A 20,069-nucleotide genomic window follows, 5' to 3' on the forward strand; every position below is an offset into this window, starting at 1 on the left:
TAAGCCTAGGAGACACTGTTGTGCTGCCCCACTATCACCCCTCAACCTGCACTTGTTACCCAAAAACCTTTCTTCTGCACACCAATTCAGGAGTGCTTTCAGCCCCTCCCACATTTCTTAATTTTTCCTCATAACTGGAATGTGGATTCCATGTTTTCCTCTTGCTGCTCTAGTTTAACTCTGGGTCTGGAGGTTACTTGGAGGAGGGAGCCAGCAGCTCTCTTTGCAGGGAAAATTTGCCCAAGAGTAGATCTGTTCCTTGAAGAAGTGCTTGGGGCCAGCCCTCTGCACCTAGTACGCACTGTGGGTATTCCTTAGGCCAGCCTGCACCTCCCAACCCTGGCCAGCTGCAGGGTTACAGGGACACAGGCTCAGGGCCAGGCATGCACTGCCTCGTTCTCCCCCGCTGGTAGGCCTGGTTTCAGAATGGTTTTGCAGAGAGCGAGGGTGCAGCCCCCACTCAGCTCACCAGGCTGTGAACCAGGATCTCCCTCTGCCTGGAAAATGAGTACCTTTGAAAAATTCGCATAGAGGCATCTTACAGACCAGCAGATGCTTCTGCCTGTATCCCCCAAGGTTCCCAAACCCTAGGAGCTCATCAGACCCTATCCCAGGGAGAGAAGCTCAGTCCCCTAAAACATGAGGCTTGGGCCTCAGCAGGAAGGGCAGGAGGCCTTGCTGCCACCTGACTAACACAGGGCCTGGATTAGATGCAAGGTTCTCACTCTGCTCTCCTGCTACCTGAAGCCTGAATCCCTTCTCTGGGGAGAGAGGAGAAGTATCCTTCCAGAAAACAGGGCTTTCTGAGGGAAAAGATGAGGGTACTTGTGGTAGAAGGAAGAGGGACTTGAGGACCCTGTTTATCTGTTTCTCCCTGAGCCTGTTTCTGCATCTGTAAGATGGCACGAGAGCTGGGCTTATAGTAATACTCAAATGATACTATCCATGAAGTTTTGCTAAGACTTTGGCCTATCTCACGTGTCAGAGCATCCTTGTCTCCTGAAGGCAAGGTTGGAACAAAGGAGGCTGAAAACCTTGAGTCCCAGGTGGGAAAGAGGCAGGTGGAGCTGAGGATTTGGGTTCTCTTGGACCCTTCCTCAAAGCCCTTTGCAACTTTGGGGGCAGGATTGCAGGACCGAGGGTCCTAGGGGTGGGAGTGGGTGATAAAATAGTCTCACCTCATTGCCCTGCACTTGTCTTTCCCCGTGGAGCTTCGGGGAGGCAGGCAGCATGGGGTGCTCGTCGCCCTTTGTTCCAGCCGATGTCACATGGTCAGTAAGGGCTGGTCAGAAACAGAAAGAGGATCAGACTTTTGACTCCTCATATAATGTTCTTTCTCCTTCTTGCATCAGGGCATGTAGCCTCCCTGTTTTCACTCGGGAAATTGTCACTTTATACATCCCTGTGGTTCTGGTGGGCGCCCTGGGGGAAGTTTGTTAAAAACGCATGTTCCTGGGCCCTGCACCCAGAGATTCTGATATCTGGATCTACATCAGACCCCAGGAATCTGCACTGTAGACAAATCCCCAGATGCTGCTGAAGCAGTGTATCCTTGCCTGTACATTGAGAAACATAGCCACAGCTGGATTGGTCAGCCCTTGGCAGGGCAGTGTGGCCAGGTCCCTGTCTCCATGGATGAGGGATCTCGGCAAAAGATGCTGCAGGGGAAAGCCACCAGGTGGGGTGTTTCAGAGCTGCGTTCTCATTCTGGCTTTGACTCTGATTTGGAGCAGCTGTCTCCAGGCCACCATTTCCCCATCTATGCCAAAAGGCTGGACCAGGAGGTGTTTCCACGGCTGCCTTTGGCTGTTCTGTTTCCATGGGCTGGGTTAGGAAGGAAAGGCTTCCCCAGAGGAGGGTGAGCTGAGCCAGGCCTCAGAGGATAGATCCCATGTGGATGAGCCAGCCTGGAGGGAGGCAGGTAGCCAGTGCTCCAGCTGTTCTGCTTGTTTATACATCACTACTTCAGTCATCCACCCATTAAACTTCCATCCCTTCCTGGAGCACAGGGCTCCATGTGTGATGCCTGTTCATCCCCTCATGGGGGGGTCTGCTGAGTCTCATGCCTGGCCAGCTCCCTCTTCCTCCCCCAACCCCATATCCCCTGGGCTGCTGCCTTGTTTATAGAGAAGTGAGATGATTCCTTTTATATGAGGTTCCCAGAACAGTGAGGCTCAGAGACAGAAAGGAGAATGGTGGTTGACAGGGGCAGGGGGGAGGGGGAGGGGGTAGTTAGTATTTAATGTAAATGATGAAAAACTTCTGGAGATGGATGGTGGTGATGGTTGTGTGACAATGTGAATGTACTTAATCCCACAGTACACTTTTAGAAATAGTTAAAATGGTAAAATTCATGTTCTGTGTATTTTACCACAATCTTGAAACAGAAAAAAGAAGGAGGAGAAGCAGCAGCTGGAGAAGTCCTATTTGGACCAGGCCTTGTTCCCCCCTGTCCTGGCCTGGATTTTGTGCCTTGGAAACCTCACAGTTGGGAATTTGGAGCAGATGTGGCTGGTGTAACATTTCAGAGGAGACACACACCAAATTTCAATGTCAGCACAAGTTAGAATGAACAGCAACAACAACAACAACAAAACCCAGGCCCATGTGTGGTGCTCTTACGCCACTTGAGTGTAACATGCGGAGTCAACTTCTGAGTCCAAATGTCAGCTCACCATGCAATGCCTGAGGGACCCCGGGCAGCTTCCTTAACCTCTCTGAGCTTCAGCTTCCCTTTCTGCAAAGTGAGAATCACATGTATGGAGGGCTGGCCCACGGCCTGGCACGTATTGGTATGAGTACATGGCAAAGGTTAGTTTCATAAAGAATTGGAAGATTCATATCCTATAACCCATCTCTCTGGCAGAAAGGAAACTGAGGCCCAGAGAGGGGATTTGACTTGCCCAAGGCTACACAACCAGCCTGTTACTGAGCTGTAACTTCAGGATATCTTGGACCTCAACCCAGATTTCTCTCCACTCACTTAGAGCTGTCTTGCAGTGAAGCAGGGGTCCTCCAACCTGGAGATAAGGAAGCCATGTAGGAACAGACATCAGGCTGCTGTATGGCCCTCTCTGTTCTCAGAGATGCCACCTGTGTCCCACCTACTCATGCCCTCATGGAAGTCAGGATAGTCTTTTCTAAGGAAGAGGGGAATTTTATCAGCTAAGCCTTTTTGTGGCATAAATGTGGGTGAAGATCCATGGGCTTTCTGCAGCTTTGTTGAGTCCAGATGGCTGGCCTTGTACTGCAGCGTGTGGGAAAAGGGACACCACCTGGTGTGAATTACTGTGAACTAGTCATCTTGGTTTAAGGAAGGGCCTACAGACAAATGTACCAGTAATATGAGACCAGCTTTTAAATATTCTCTTTGTAGAAAGATGTACTGTTGGTGAGGAAGCCTCTCCTGAAGCACGGCATTGGAGTGAATTACTGAGGGTTTTAAGGAATTAGTCATTCATGCATGCATTTGTTCATTCACTCAAACTGCATAATCATTCAGTGGCTACTCTATGTCAGGGATTTGGGGTAATGGAGAGAAATCAGTGTCTCTTGAGCCTTGATCGGGGGATCAGGGAGGTAATCACCACAAGGTATGATGAAGTGTAGTGGAGAGTTATTGGTGTTCAAGTTCTACAGGAATGCCAAGGAAAGAGGCACTGAGCCTGGGGAATGTGGAAGAACTTCACAGAGGTGACACTGGAGCAGATGCCAGAAGGACAGGAAGGCCCTTTCCAGGCAGAGAAGGGAAATGGCCCTGATGGTTAGCACATAGGCCGAGCTGCTCTAACAAGACAACAGAAAATACAATGGGGCTTCAACAACGCAGGGTTCATTTCTCTCTCACAGAAGGACAAGTGGAGTGAACAGTGAAAGCAGACATGGTGGTGTGGGGCTAGTGGGGACCCAGGATGCTTCATCTTGCCCTGCCCTCCCTACCTGAAGATGGCTCACCACCATACCTACACACCCACATTCTAGTCTTTGGGAAGAGGGAAAGAGGAGAAGGAACCTAGTGTCTACAGGGCTGGGAAGTATCGTCTTTGGCTACGTAACCATGCTAATTATCCAATTATTCTCTAAGAGAGAAGAGGGCCACTTGGGTGGCTCAGTCAGTTGAGTGTCCAGCTCTTGATTTTGGCTCAGGTCATGATCCCAGGGTCATGGGATGGAGCCCACATCAGGCTTTGCACTGGGCATGGAGCTTGCATGAGATTCTCACTCTCTCCCCCCTCATCCTCCCCCTCCCTGCACTTGTGCATTCTCTCTCTCTCTCTCTCTCTCTCTCTCTCTCTCTCTCTCTCTCTCTAAAATAAAAGGAGAAGAGATTAAAGGGAAGAGGAGTGAACAGTCAGTATGCCACATGCAAAGACAAGGCAAAAGAGGAAAGAGCTTGCATGTTTGTAGATTTGTGGCATGACAGGAGTGCAGGAGATGACTCTGGAGAGGGAGACAGGTTTGAGTGTTGTTTCAAAGGACCCAGGTATATTCTGCACTGCAGGGTGTTGAGCAGGGGCAGATGGTGGGGAGGGGTTGCACAGACGGTGATGGTGATGCAGACGAGCTGAGGCACTCGACCTGTGGTGGAGAGGGCATGTGGTCTGAGAAACACTCAGCAGATAGTGAAGATGGTTCCCATTACTGAATAAGGAGGCAGCGGCCCACCCTGATTCTGATTCTGAGCTCCAGAATCTTCTCTGCTAGGGGGAGGGGCAGGGGCTGGAGAGCAGTAAACATAACCTCTTCTTTCATTTCCTCTCCTCAGACTGTTCTGCGGATTATAGTACTTGGGATCTGGGATTACATCGAAAACAAAATAGAGGTAAAGGCCAGTGTCCACCCCTACCCCCTACCTACGCTTAGCCATCCTGGGAGCTGGAAAATGCCACTATCCCACCCACCTCAGGGTGGGAGCATCAAAAAGGCCCTGTCCTCCCCCACTGGATGCAGGAGTCCCTGCGGCTGTGCTGTTGAGGGTCGGGAAGCGGGCAGACTGAGAAGGTTCCTGGCAAAGGGACAGTCTAAAACTTCTCTAAATTCTGCAAAATTTGAAAAGTTATTCTTGAATCATTTGGAAAAGCTGTGAAAGGTGTTTTCAAACAAGTAAGTCCACTCTAAAATGGCCTGGTGGTCGGAGAGCTGGGCAGGAAACCATACAGGCACCTCCTAGCCTGTGACTCTGTAGAGCATCCAGCTGCTCTGCATCATGTAGGGGGTGGGGTGCAGTGGGTGGAGATGAGGTGCCAAGGAAGCCTGGCTGCTGCTGGGGGGTTTGTGCACTTAGGACAAGGCAAGGTGGTTAGTGTCTGCTGCCCAACTGCTTCCTCACCCCCAACCCCACCCAACATCCACATTTTAGCCTCTTTGGGCCTAATGCTGGGAGCAAACATAGAGGCCTGGCCCATGGAAGTCACAGATCAAGGCCAAGCTGGAACAGGCAGATAGAAGGTCAGGGCCCAAGGCTGTATCGCCCGTGCTGGGCCCCCTCCTCTCCTAGCCCTGCCTCCCTGCACGGTGAGAGACTCAACGCCAGATAGAAATGAGATACAGGCTCTGGGCTCCCGTTACCCCAGGGGAAGGGTCCTGCGTTCAGCCCCTACTGCCAGTGAGGGATTCAGCAAGGCTGGAGCAGGAACTCTGGGACGTGGAATGCAGGCCCCATCCCAAGGCACAAGATGCTGGAAGCAACCCAAGGCCATCTGAACAAAGGCTGGGGATGGGCTGAGGTCTCTAAGAGGAAAGAGTGCTCAGGGGCATGTCTGTGAGTGGGAGGTCCCTAAAGACTGAGGACTTTCAGGAGAGGCAGCCACGGATAAGGGTGACCTTCTGATGTGGAAACAGACCTCCTGGAGAAACAGGCAAAGCATCTGGTCCTGGCCAGCACCAGATGCTTTGCCTGTTTCTGGGACATTCAGGAAGGTGGCCCAGGGCACTGAAATCCAATTCCTCTCACAGGTGTTTGACGGAGCTGTGATCATCCTGTCCTTGGCCCCGATGGTGGCGTCCACCGTGGCCAATGGGCCCAGGAGCCCCTGGGACGCCATCAGCCTCATTATCATGCTCCGGATCTGGCGGGTGAAGAGGGTCATTGATGGTGAGTGGTCCAAATGGGTCGGCAGAGCTGGCAGGGTGGTAGGTAGCTGCTATAGAACATGGAGCTATCAACTAAGGAGAGAGACCATGTGATATGGGGTGGGAGGGAGGGATGACCCCGCCAGCCTCAGGGATTGGAGGATGGAAACTATTGGCAACGGAGAGACCAAGCCTGTCACTGCTCACTTGATGTCATGTGTTCAGGAACCACGCATACTGGCCAGATGTCACGTGCAAACACTTGAGCATTCATTACCACATAACTATTTATGGTATGTCTGGATGGCCAGCCCTTCACGTGAGTGCTCACAGCAGGGCCTGCCATTCTGGGAGCAGTGGCTTTGTACATCCTGAGCGTTCCAATGCACAACTACCCTGGCTCCCTGCTGCCACTGGCTTTGTTCCGGTTACTGGTCAAGGTGTTGCTCCCCGCAGGGTCCATCTCACCTGTGTGTCCAGCAGGGGGGTGCCCCTCCCAAGCCTGTCAAGCTACAAACAACTAGAGAAGGTTTCTATGGGAGCTGCTGGCTTGGTTTGGGTTTTGGCTGGTGCTTCACCCAGTTTTAGTAGCACATGCTCCCATCTGGGTGTCCATCCCAGTGAGTGTCTGATCCATTCCACTTTATCATTGCCTTTGCTACCATCAGAGGCAAGGCCACCCTTCCTCCTGAGCCACCTCATCTAGAGGGCTGTGCCCTGACCCGGGTGGTTCATGTATTTCCAGAAAGTGGTGACAGACCAGAGTGTGACCCCCCAGAGGAGGGATGCTTGGTTGAAGAGGAGACCGGAAGCCTTGTCCCTGAAGTACAGGACAGGGTACTGGGATGGGATGGGTGGTCTGGGGAGGGGGAAGAGGGTGGAACCAACTCTGGGTTCCAGAGGATGGTCCTTGGACCTCTGGGGACATGACAGGGAGGCCCACTCTCCTCAGGTAGACTAGGCACAGAACCATCCACAGACGGGCTGGTCTGCCTCTAGGAGGTGGGCTTCTGCTGGAGTGCAGGCAGCTTCAGGCCAGGTGGTCACATGGAGGGGCAAGGCATGACCAGATGAGGAGTCCTAAGCTTTTAAGTCTTTTTTTAAGTAGCAAACCCCTTTCTTCTGCAAAATCTCATGCAGCTACCCAGTGTGAAAAATGGATTAAAAGTGGGGCTGCTCTGGATGACTCGGAGCAGAGCGCCAGAGCCCACCTCTGTGCCCCCTCTCTTCTCCCTGGGGGCATCTCTGAGGATCTTCTGGCCCTTTGGAGCACTTTTAAATCACTGGGATAGACTGCTAAGACTATAGACTGTATAGTATATAGACTCTAAAGTTATTCCAGCCCTGAATTTTGGTTGCAAATGACAGAAATTGTGGCTGTGAGAGTACCCCGACAACCTTTGTCAGGGACTAGGGAGCCTGAGGCAGAAAGGACAGCCTCATTCTGGGGTCTCATCCCTTGGCAGGGCACCCTTTCCCTGTCCCCACCCCATATCCTACCCAGTTAGCGGTGTGAGGTATGATGTCTTGTCAGGGATCTCTTAATCCAGAATCTTTATCAAACTGAAAGGCCCAAGTGGGAAGGCTTTGAGAGATCATCTAGTCCATTCCTGTCATTTGGTAACTGGGGAAACTGAGACCAAGAGGGAGAATTGTCACACAGCAGAGCAGGCGATGAGCCAGAAGTGGAAAGTAGGATTGTTGGCACCCACCAGTGTTCTTCATACGTTCACTCACCCCCATCTGCTCAGGGCCCTGCTCTTGGCTCCATTTATGAGAACATCCTCTCCCTTCAGGGAAGGAACAGTGCCTTCTGGCTCTTCTCTGCCAGCTGTGGACAGCTGGACACCCTCACACTGATGGATCTTGACAGCCCTTGTGATACTCTTCCCAGCTGTCCCCTCCCCTTTTCCTGATACAAATCAGGCATTGCTGTGCCACTGGGAGCTGCAGGATAGGCATGTGCTGTGTGCATGTGTGGGCGTTAATTTGTTTCTCTTGCCCTGGGTGTGAACTGGCTTCAGCAGAGATCTGAGGAGGCAGAAGCCGCTTGGTCCAGCCTCTGGAACCTAGAGATAGGTCTGCAGGACATGTGAGCTGCCCTCAAGTTTAGAAGCAAGCAAGAGTTATGCTTTCTCTTCTGCATGATCCCTGCAGCAGCCAGAGAACATCTGGAGGGTGAGACATTGTGGGTGGAAAAGGGACTTGAAGAGTGGAGATGTGGAGATTGTAGAATACAGTGGCAATAGAGACATGTGACTGGGGTTTCTGTTGATTCAGGAAGAGCTTGGTTCTGTGAGATATGAGAGTGTGAAGGCCAGAGCATAAGGGTTGGGTCAGGAGTTGACTTCCACAGAGCCGAGAACTGCCCAAGGGAGGGGCCTATGGGGCTACCACTGGGACCCTCCAATCCAGAGTCTAGTCTCTCTGCTCTGGGTCTCAGTGTGTGCATCAGTGATTGATATGATTGTCTATGAGTAACAGACCCAGAATAACAGGGACTTAAACAAAACAGAAGCTTATTTCTGTCACATGAGAGTCTGCAGGTAGGCAGTCCGGGGCTGATGTGGCACTCTCTGTAGTCAAGATTCCATGCTCCTCCCATTTTGTTGCTCTGCTGCATATAGTCTACTTTACAAAGTCACCCATGGCCCAAGATGGCTGCTCCAGTGCCACCCATCACATCCTCATTTCAGCAGCTAGGAAGAAGGAAGAGACGAAGATAAAGAGGCGAAAGGAAAGTTCCAGATGCCTTTTCTTTTTAGACATCGTTATTAAGATATAGGTCACACACCGTAAAACACCCATTTGAAGTGCACAATTCAATGGCTTTTAGTATATTCATAGATTCGTGCAAATATCACCAAAATCTAAGCTTAGAGCATTTTTGCCACTTCAGAAAGAAAGCCCATACCCACCAATAGTCACTCCACATTAGCCTCTCAGCCCTGGGCAGGCACTAGTCCACTTCCTGTCTCTATAGATTTGCATCTTCTGGACATTTCATAGAAACGGAACCATATGATATGTGGTCTGCTGTGTCTGACTTCTTTCACCTTGCAAAAACGTCTTCAAGGTTCATCCATGTGTAGCATATTTATCAGAACTTCATTCCTTTTTATTGTTGAATAGTGCTCCTTTGTATGGATGGAGCACGTTTTCTGTATCCATCAACTGATGGGCATTAAGTTTGTTTCCACTTTGGGCTGCTGTGGACATTCATGTACAAGTTTTTGTGTGGACATATGTTTTCATTTCTCCTAGGCACCCAAGAATTGAATCGCTGGGCCATGTAGTCACTGTGTTTAACCATCTAAGAAACTCCTAAAGAGTTTTTCCAAAGTGGCAGTGAGTGAGGGTTCCAATATTTCCACTTCCTCATCAATACCAGCTCCTGGAAGCTGCTGCATCACACCTCTTTCATCCCATTGTCCATAGTGTGGTCTCATGGCTGCCCATAACTGCCTAGGAGACTAGAAAACATAGTCCTTGCTCTAGGCAGCTGTGCACACAGCCAAAAGTAAGGGTGTTATCACTAGGGAAAAGAAGAAAAACAGATATCTCAGTCACCACTGGTTAGGATTCTGGCCCTTTTCTACTGCCTGGATGCTATTGGGTACCTAGACATTCCCCCCAAGCCCTACACCCCTGGCCCCTCTAGGAACTGCTCCTGGACTGAACCTGCTGCTGACTGAATGCTGGGACCAGCCCCTTCCCAGCCTGAGCCCTGCTACTGCCAAGTTCTTCACAGAGCTGTCTCTCTTCCAGCTTACGTCCTGCCTGTGAAGGTGGAGATGGAGATGGTCATCCAGCAATACGAGAAGGCCAAGGTCATCCAAGACGAGCAGCTGGAGAGACTGACGCAGATCTGTCAGGAGCAAGGGGTAACGCCCTACCACTTCCAGTCTGTCCAGGGCTGAGGGCCCTGCTGGTGCCTAAAGCTGCAGGAAGCCAGAGCAGCTGGGCCCCCAAGGACACAAAGGGAGCCTGAGGCCCCGAGAGTGGGAAACAAGTCTCTAAGGTCACTCCTGCTCAGCGCAGCCAGGCCTGGGTGCTTTTGTTTTGGTACCACAGTGACCAGTCAGCTCTCCAACCTGAGCCAGCTGAGTCACCAGCTCAGTTCATCAGAGTCTTCTCAGCTCAGTGGTCTCTAGAGCAGGGGACAACTTCTGTCTGCAGAGGTTGCGGGCACCAATGTGGGCCAGTCACCACTCAGGACCCCCTCCCCTCCACCGCAGACACCCCAAAGAGGTGTTAGCAGTTCTCTGTCTTCTAGGAGCTGCGGGGAAGAGAAAAAGGTGACAGGCCCTGGGAGGCCGTGCTCAGCAGAGCCAGGGGGGCTGGGCAGCTGGGCCAGGGAGAGGGCTTATCTAGCTGGGTCCTGCAACAAGGCTCCAGAGCTCTGTAGAAACACAGCCTCCAGTGAAGAAATGTTCTAGTACCCAGTGCGCAGGGTAGGAATGCCAGAGAGGGGACTAGCTAGCAAGGTGGTGGAAGGTATGTGAGAGGATGGACTGTCATTCCGGCCTACGCCTTGGCTGCTGGGGAGAGGACACTCCACTGCCCCTTGCCCTGTGAGCCACATAAGCTATGCCCCCGCCCTTAGTGCCCAGGGCCAATCCAGGCATAGAATGCCCCAGCTATTTGCCCCATGTGGGGCTGAGCACTTCTGGCTTGCGGTGTGGTGAGGATGGACACCCTTGGTTCCCTCCCCCTGCCCCATAGCCGAGCACCCAGGCACTCGCAATGAGGGTCTGAGGGCCGCACACTGCTGTCATTCTTGTCGACCTCATGCCTCATTCATCTCGCACGTGAACACTCTGATGGAGTCAGGTGGAGTCACCTGTCATTCTGACAAGCCCCATGCCATCCCGTCTCTTAGCTTTGGTTGTGCTGTGCCCCTCCCCTGAATCCTTACCCCTTGCAAGCTCTGCCTATAGAACCTGTGCACAGCCTGCAAGTCTTTGCTTTTCCACAAAACATGGCACTCCCCCTTCACCACAGCCACTGCTCCTTTACCCGCCAGCCCTTGCTGTTGGCCTCCAGAGAGCATGGGGCACTTGCTGCCATGGGCTGTCATTATTTGCACCCAGGACTGTTTCTCCCACTGAGTGGACTGCTCCACAAGGGCAGGCCTCGCCTGACTCATGTTTTCACTCAGCCCAGCACCCTGCACATTGTGGGTCTCCTGGCCCCTCAACCCCAACCTCTCATAGCTGGAGGAAGAGCTGGGCGGGGGGGGGGGGGGGTGGGAAATCTGTGGAATGTCACCACAAATGGATCCCTAGAAATGTCCCACAGGAACCGGCACACAGAGTCTTCAAAATCATCTCTTTGGAATGTCTGTCAGGGAACCAAATCTTTTTATCTACTTTGGGAACACAAAATGCTTATGGGTGATGAGGGGACATCAGGGGACATAGCCCTCAGGAGCACATTATCCAAGGGATCCTGGGTGTAGGGCGGTCTATCCAGAGCTGTGGACGGGAAGACCAATATCCTAGCCCCTAAGTAGTTGGAGTTAGCTTCATTTTCTCGCCCATACATCTGGTCAGCCAGCACCATCCCAACCTGTGCCAGGCACTAGGAGCACTGTCGTGGAGAGGATTTGGCCCCTACCCTCATGCGGCTCTGGGTGACTCAAGGAGTGTGGCAGGCCCATAAACAGTGGCAATCTGGTGCATGCATGTTTCAGCAGGGACGTGCCTGGGGGTTCTGCATGCCACGGGGACAGGAGAGTGGTGGGTTTCCAGGGGAGCTGACATGGGCAGGGTCTCTTGGAGACGGATGTTTGGCAGAGGGGACAGATGAGGCACTAGAGTGGCTGTTGTACCAGGGGCGCTTAAGGCCATTCAGAGTATGAGCAGCGGGAGAAAGTAGGAGGATCTGGAGGCAGGCTTGGGAAGGGCCTGCCTGGTTGATCAGGGAGCTTGGGCTCCAGCCTATAGGGAAGGGTGAGGCCTGGAGTGTTAGAAGCAGGGGTAGGAGATCTGATCAGGTTGGAGTTTCTGATGGATCTCTCTGGCTGCTGTTGGAGGCAGGATGGGCGAGGGCAGGAATGGAGACAGGATGCCTGGGTAGAGAGGCCTAGGTTTGGGACAGACAGAGGTATAGAGGAAGAGGGGAGAGGACAGATCTGGGTGACATCCAGGACCTGGCTAGAGCTTAGGAAGCCTTCAGTCTACTGTCTAATCGGAAAATGAACACTCTGCCTCAGTGGCCACATGATAGACGCCCACAGGGTGCCACATCTGCCCTTCATAAATTCACACACAGCCTCCCAGCCCGGCAGAGAACAAGCTGACCCTACAGCAGCCTCACATCAACACCACATGGGCCACGTAGCTGAGAGAAAACCCTAATGGCAACCCCACCCCCAGCGGTTTCCAGCAGGACTCCTGTCCTGAGCCCCCAGAGACCCCGTGTTCCTGCTGTCCTGGTTTAAGTCACCCCCCACATGTGCCCTCCTTCCTAGGGGGCTTGGCCAGAGGGAGACTCCCTTGGATTCTGCACAGGAAAGAGCCAATAAATAAAGACAGATTCCCTCTAGGTAGTGACATCTGGAAAAGAGATGAACAGAAAGAAACAAACCGTTTTAATTTAAAAAACACCTGAAGCCTGTAATCTTAGTTGAGACAGCAGAAAGAGGCAGCTGGACTGGAATCCCAGCGGCATTCACAGGGAGGCCACAGGGAGGGCAGGAGGGGGCCCGGTGAGAGCAGAGGAACCATGGATGCTGCTCTCCACTCCACAGGCGGGGCCAGTGGACACCTACCTCATTTCCACCTGTGTTTTGGGACTAGGTTTGAGACTTGACTGGGCTACAAATACCCTTAAAAAATGAGGGTGCTCGTGGCGTTATCAGGGCAGCCAACCACTCTGAGAGGATAGCGCCTGGGATGGTTAGGAGAGACTTCAGCAACAGACCTGAGTGCAAAGCCAGCTTGGCCACTTCCTGGCCTTGTAGCTTTGGTCACTGGTGGGACCTGTGTGGGCCTTGGTTTTCCTAGTCTGAAAAAGAGCAATAGTAAAACTCCTTGAAGGATGGTTCTGACATTATGTCACCTAAAACCCGGCACATGATGAATGGCAACTAATGTCAGCCCAGCCCCTCCCTGACATACACCCATTTATTTTACAGTTAAGAAAATTGAGGAGTGGTGACTTTCCCAAGAGTTCACAGTTGATTGAGGGCTTTTAGAGCCAGGAATAGACTCAGTTGTCCTAATGGAATACTGTTCTTTCCCAGCCCACCTTGCTTAGAGTCTTTCTACATTATTTTTCTATTCATATGGCTTCTTGGTGCTCAGTTGAAGGCATTGGCCAGATTATGCACCAGAGTATCTTTAAACCACAGCCTGAGCGCAGCTCTCCCACAGGCACAGACCCAGCTCTACTCAGCTGTTTCAACAGCATTCCTAAGAGTCTCTTCCTGCTGCGCACCTCCCTGCTACCTCCAACCCCACTCCAGGTCATTTCAATCATCTTTGTCAAACACTCCTGCGTTCTGTCTCCCTGCTGGAATTCTCCTAGTTTAATAAAACAATTTCCAAATCGAATTTGTATGCACTACCTAAAACGTTGAAATTTACCAAACTTCCCATGAAGTGTGTAGAATTTCAGTTTAATGAAACACCAAATTTGCATTCATCCTGCTCTTTCCCCAAGATGTATCTGTGTAAATATTTCTCAAGACTTTACTCATCTTTAGCTCTTTTTAAAATAAACTATTTTTTTAGAACGGTTTTAGATTTATAGGAAAGTCATGAAGATCGTACAGAGTTCCCGTGTATACCCCACACCCAATTTCCCTGCGACCATCTCACATTAATATCATGCATTTCTTACAATTAATAAATCAATATTGGTATGTTATTATTAGAGTCCATTCGTTGTTCCAGTTTCCTTAGTTTTTATCTAACATCTTTTATCTGTTCCAGGATCCCATTCAGGACACCACATTACATTTGGTCATCGTGTCTCTTTAGTCTCCTCTTGGCTATAAAAGTTCCTCAGACTTGCCTTGTTTTTAATGATATTGACCATTTGGAGTACTGGTCAGGTATTTTGTAGGATGCTCCTCAGTTGGGATTTGTCTGATGTTTTCCTCATGACTAGATTGGAGTTATGGGTTTGGGGAGGAAGACCACAGAGGTAAAGTGCTGTAGAGACTCTTGGGTGACACAGTCTGTGGGTTTCTTACATGAATATCTTGTACATTTTATCTTCTGTGCCATGTGGCAGCTCATTTCTTACCACAGGCCACACCCCAGGTGCCCCAGAACCACTTTATGTTATACTGAAAGCATCCTTAGAGGGCGTCTGGCAGAATCCTAGATTTGGCAGATGGGGGAATCTGAGGCACAGAGAGGGGGAGAGGTGTGCCCAACCTCACACAGCAGTTAGAAGATTAGGATGGAAACAGAAGTCTCTTGTGGTTCATTGCCCTGCTTCCCGTATTTCCATCATCTCTTCTGACTGATGGGCCCAGCTCACCCTGAACAGATTCCTTCTGGAAATCTGGGGCCAGCGGGGAAGGAGGATACTCTGTTGGTCAGTCTTCCCCTGCCTAAGCTCTGGCAGGCCTTCTGCATCCTGCTTCCAGGTTGCTCACTTCTGTGACAGAAGCAGATAGCCTCAGACCCCCAAATTCAACAGTCCTTCTGCTGATGAAAGTTCCTTCTCATTCACTTGTGTTTTATTCTCTGTCTGAGAGTCCTGGCCAGGATGTCCTTAGGGGTTAATTTTGCTGATACACAGATGGATTCCAGAGGTGGGATGCTAGTTACTATCCTTTGGAGAGATAGCATGAGCTTTAGGTCCCTGTGTTCTGACTGCTTCAGAGATTAAAGCTGTTTTCGATAACAGCGGTTAAATCACTGTATATTCTTCTAACTCGTCTTAAGAAACCACTTCTGAAGCTTTATGTACAGCTGTGCGCAGGATCTTGCTCTAATTCTGAAACCTGTTCTGAAGTCCCCATTGTACTTGCTCTTTGCCCTGTAAGCTTTGCCTTTGGCCCAGTGTTAATAGGATCCAACCTGGCTCACAGTCAAAATTTATTTCTTTTCTCCAGGGTCCTTTGGGAAGGACAGAAGGAAGTTCTCTTTCTAAGTTGAGTACCATTCACCCTGAGACCATTAGCAAAAACCCAGGTATCTAGGGCGACTAGAGGCCTAGCCCGCAAGGAGGCCAGTGGAGCTCAGTGAACCTCTTAGGACAGTCTCGGGCCCTGGGCAGGCTTCAGTCCCTGAAAGAGGAGTCCTGTGTGGGGGCAGCCTGGAGGGTGGAGGGAGCCCTCTTAGACAAGGAGCCAGCAAGCAAGATTCCAGCCTCCACTCCACCAATGACTAGTTTCCCCCTTAATCCCTGGGCCTCCATTTCCTTGTTGGAAAAACGGAGGAAACAAGGCTTATGCCACCAGGATGCTATAAGGATCAGACTAAGTCAAGTAACATATATAAAGTCCAGCCTACCAGAGTCTTTCTGGGAATGTAAAAAAAAGGGGAGAGAGAGAAAATAAATATACTAAATCATTTGTATAATGGTGGCCATTTACAAATGTGCTTCCATGTACTTAAAAAAATTCTTTTAAGTTTCTTTATTTATTTGGGAGGGAGAGGGCACCTGGGAGGGGGAGAGAGAGACAGAGAGAATCCCAAGCAGGCTCATGCAAACTGCTGAGCTGAAACCAAGGGTTAGACGCTTAACCGACTGAGCCACCCAGGCGCTCCAGTGTATTTTAACTCCCTTTGGCTTTGATGGTCAGAGTGGGTAGGCTAGGTATTATTAACCCCTTTATAGATGGGAAGACAATGTCTGAGAGAGGCCGTTGCTTGCCCAGGCCACACAGTTCGTGGTAGAGGGCCAGGGATGGAACGCAGCGTCAGGGTCTGCTTGCCTACACTAGGCCTGGGGTGTCTGTACAAGTCACTGTCAGGCAGAGTAACACAAGCTGCTACATCAAACAAATACGGAAATGTCAGTTACCTACCACAAGAAGAGTTTGTCTCTCACATCACAGCCCAATGCAGGTTGCAGTGGACAGGGGGTGGTGGGCCACTGTTCGACACAGTCAGTCTGGCCTCCAGGCTCCTCCCATTTTGTAGTTCCTTCTAAGTCCTTGCAGTTTTCTTCCTTCAGCAGGGGAGAAGTAGAGAAGGGGAGAGTAGAGAACTGTGTACAGGTTTTTATTAGCCAGGCTTCTGCCCCCATTTCGTAGATGGGACTCAGTTTCACAGTCGCACTTAAGGCACCAGATGCAGACCAAAGTGGTCTATGTGCCCAGCAAGAAAACAGTCACTTGCACGGGGACTAATCCATAAAATGAGGCCCATGGGCTCACGACGTTCTCTACCCCTTTCCCCCATCCCATGGGCACAATCACATCTATTAATCCTCTCTGGATGATGCAAGTCACCTTGACCTTTTTCTGTAAAAAACAGAATAATAATCTTGACCCCAAGCAATAGGCATTTCTGGTGGAAGTAGGCGGTGGGGGGAAGGGCCTTGTCCTGTTCCTCCCTCTCCATCCGCTCCACTTTCAGGTGCAGGGATCATGCAGGGGTCATAACCCACTTGTTAGGTGGTGGGAGGTGATCTGCGGACCTTGCTTGGGACCCAGGATCCCCGGTGCTCAGCACCTCTGAGAGAACGCCAACGGCTGCACAGATTCTCACCTTTGAGGCTGGGCCACCAACTCAGAGAAGGGCTTCCATGGCCATCAGGAGATTGGAAAGAGCAGAAAAGGGTCCTATCCTGGTTCTAGGGGTGGTGCTTGATCTGACTCATTCCAGAGAGCCCCCCACTTTTCCCGCAGAGGCCACAAGTCCCCAGCTCAGCACAATTGCCTTTGTTACCTGGATTATTCAAGATCTCCACTGTGGGAAGGGAAGTGTGTGTGTGTGTGTGTGTGTGTGTGTGTGTGTGTGTGTGTGTGTGTGTTTAAGCATGGGAAGTGATTTGTAAAACAGCCGATAGCTTTAATGACAAGCCTATTTAGCTGATAAAATTAGCCATCAGAGGAATAACTTATGTTATCCTTTTGCCATAATTTAAATTTATGGCCAACTACTAGTCATCTTCACAATGGATGGAAAGGGGCCAAGGTCGAATTCAGCTTCCCCCTGCTCCTAAATCATTAGTTTGCAACTGTCTCCTGATTTTTATTGTTACCAACAATGGTGAAACTAATGGAAATAAACATTGGATGCCATCCCAATAGCAGATAGGTTTGAAGGCAGGGCAGTCTGTGCAGACAGCACTAATAGGATGGAAGAAAATTATTGCTCTTGCATTAGATAGCATCGAGCTTCTGGCCAGAGTGTGCATTGATCAGGCCAAGGCCGTGTCAAGTGTACTCCACAAACCAGACCATTATAGGCAGAGATGTACTGGGTGTGCCAGCTCTGCCGCCCCAGGGGTCTGGCCCCACCTGGGCATGCATTAAAAGCCCAGCCCCAATGGAAGAGGCCTTGACTCACTCTGTAATGCATGCTGAGGGCTTCCCTGTGGATGCTGGCTGATCTGGTCAGGTTATCTGATAGAAATACTTAGCTAATGATGTGCATTAAGAAGGGCTGTGACTGCACTTTCATTCTCCCTGAGTCTCAGGATGGTCTTTTTTTCCCCCAGGCCAGTTTGCCAATGGAAAATTTGCTTCATTTTGTCATCAGAGCCACCATGTGCCTTTGCCCCTCGAGGCCCAAGGCCCAGGCCCACGTGAGCCCTGGAGAGCTTGGATGTTTCTTCTTAACTGGTTTCAACAGTTTGACCACAGAGTGCCTAGGTGTGCATATTTTGTATTTATCATGCTTCAGATTCTCTGAGTTTCTTGAATTTGTGGATTTTTTTTATTGGGAAAGTTCTTGACCATGATTTCTTTACTGATTGTTTTGCTTTATCCTTTCCTTCTCCTTTTGAAATTCTGCTTGCCTATGTTAGGCCCTTTGAGCATGTCTCACATCTCTCTTAGACCTATTTTGATCACTCATTCTCCCTACCCGCCCCCCCCCCCCGCCTCCTTTTTTTTGGCCATATGTTGCAATATTTTCCTGTAGACCTGCCCTCAAGTCCAACAATCTTATCTTCTACAATGTCTGGTCTGCTGTTAAGCCCATCCAATGGAATTCTCAATTTCAGATATTGCATGTTGAACTTCTAGAAGTTCCATTTGATTCCTCTTACAAGTTCTGTTTCTCCACTGAAATGCTACATCCATTCTGTTCATCTTTCCTCCTAATTCAATATAATCATCACAGTTATTTTGAAGTCCTTATCTGCTAACTCAAATATTAGATAAGCCAGTCTTTATGAAAATTCTAAGCAGCCTCTTGACTGTTTTATGTCTTGATAATTGAACACTGGTTGTGTGTGTGTGTGCGTGTGTGTGTGTGTGTGTTTGCTCATTTGCATGAATAGTAATTCTTTTTGTGTACTACACACTGTTAATGTGTTTTAGAGATTCTGGATTATGTTATCTTTCTGTAAAGAGTCGGCCCTCCGGGAATGGGGCATTTCATCAGGGAGCAGGGGATGGCCCTCAAGACAGCACCAGGAGCCACCTGTCACTTGTACTTTATTCCCTCCCAGCTAGGCTCCCAGAGCCAGCACAGAGCTTGTCATAGACTCAGAGTTCAGCTAGTCCATTTGCCTTATTGAACACACAGTAAAACCAAGGTCCAAAGAGGAACAGAGACTCACCCAAAGTCAGAGTGAGGGAGGGGTGAAGGGCTGAGAATTCTGGTGCCTGCCTCCAGCCCTTGCTTTTTCCCCACTTGGAGCCTCCTGCTTTTTCCTGGTCCCTATAGCCATCAACCCCTCTGTATTCTGCTTGAGCCTAGTCTCTTCCATCTTGTCTCTAAGGCTTCGAGTTCCTTGACACAAAGTCTGTGAAGCTAGAAGCCAGAGGCCTGGATTCTGGGCCTAGCTTTGTTTCTGATGCACCCTGTTGACCTAGCTTTTCTCCTGCCCTGTCTCCCAGCACAGAGGCTTCTTCCAACCCTGGAGCCCCAGTTCACCCACTGACTAATGAGGTCCTGATATCCTAGGACCCCTGACAGCCCTTCAGTCAGCTGGGGAAGTACATGTGGCCATGTTCAGTAGAGGAGAAGCAGAAGCCAGGCTCTGAGTGTCCCAGCTGCAATACCCTGACAGCCCCCTAGAGCTGAGCTGAATTGAGCTGAGCTGAGAGCCATTTAGCTATATGCACTTCCTCTGTAGGAAGTCAGTCATTCCTCCTCAGGGCACGGGCTGAGAGCATCCAGCCACTCATACCCTCTGAAGCTTGTAAAAATATGTCCCTCTCCTTCACCCTCATTCCAATCCATGCCCATCCTGACACTTCTACCTCCTACTAGTCGCCTTAACCTCCTGTCTCCACTGTCTCCAACCTAGTCCAAATTCTGGTTATCTGGCCTAGGTTGCAGAAATAGCATCCCAGCTGGTATTCCCAGGTCCACCCTGGCCCATCTCTGTCCAATCCTTCGCCATGCTGTCAGCACAGTCCTTCCAAAGTGCTCACCTGAGTCACCACAACACCTCCTCCCTCACCTGTCCTTCCGTTCAAAAGATTTCAGTGATTTCCTGTCACTCTTTAAAGGCCGACATCCTAGAAACATCTTGCTGTAGCTAAAGGGCTCTGCCTGGTGTGGCTTCTGTTGATCTCCCCAGGCTCTCTTACCTACCAGGCCTCTGTCTTTTGGACACATCGTGCCTCCCCTGCCACAAGTGCCACCCGGTGTCACCCCTTGAGACTGTCCTGGGAGATTTACTCCCCGCAGTGCAGCAGACACGGTCCCCCTCACATGGGGCCACTGAGGACTCACTTCCAAGCTGAGAGACACATTTTCATTCTAAAACACGTAACAGAATTTTAACATAGCCCTCACCATGCTTTATCTGAATGAGTGAATGAATGAATGAATGAATGAATGTCTAGGAGAACTCCCATATACTTGGGGTTCATATCTGTAGCCTAAAACTTGTTTTAATGTATG

General features: G+C 50.4%; 1 protein-coding gene across 2 annotated transcripts in view; it reads left to right on the forward strand.

The window, feature by feature from the left end:
- The window catches only part of TMEM266 (transmembrane protein 266), a 125,880-nt gene that overhangs the window by 84,910 nt on the left and 20,901 nt on the right, over positions 1-20,069 (forward strand). For both annotated transcript variants that reach the window (XM_011282990.4, XM_045058980.1), the window contains 3 exons: positions 4,766-4,822; positions 5,956-6,094; positions 9,841-9,956. In XM_011282990.4, coding sequence (XP_011281292.1) covers positions 4,766-4,822; positions 5,956-6,094; positions 9,841-9,956 — 312 coding nt within the window. The remainder of the gene's footprint in view (positions 1-4,765; positions 4,823-5,955; positions 6,095-9,840; positions 9,957-20,069) is intronic.

The sequence above is a fragment of the Felis catus genome, chromosome B3, assembly GCF_018350175.1.
Source record: "Felis catus isolate Fca126 chromosome B3, F.catus_Fca126_mat1.0, whole genome shotgun sequence".
Taxonomy (NCBI): domain Eukaryota; kingdom Metazoa; phylum Chordata; class Mammalia; order Carnivora; family Felidae; genus Felis; species Felis catus.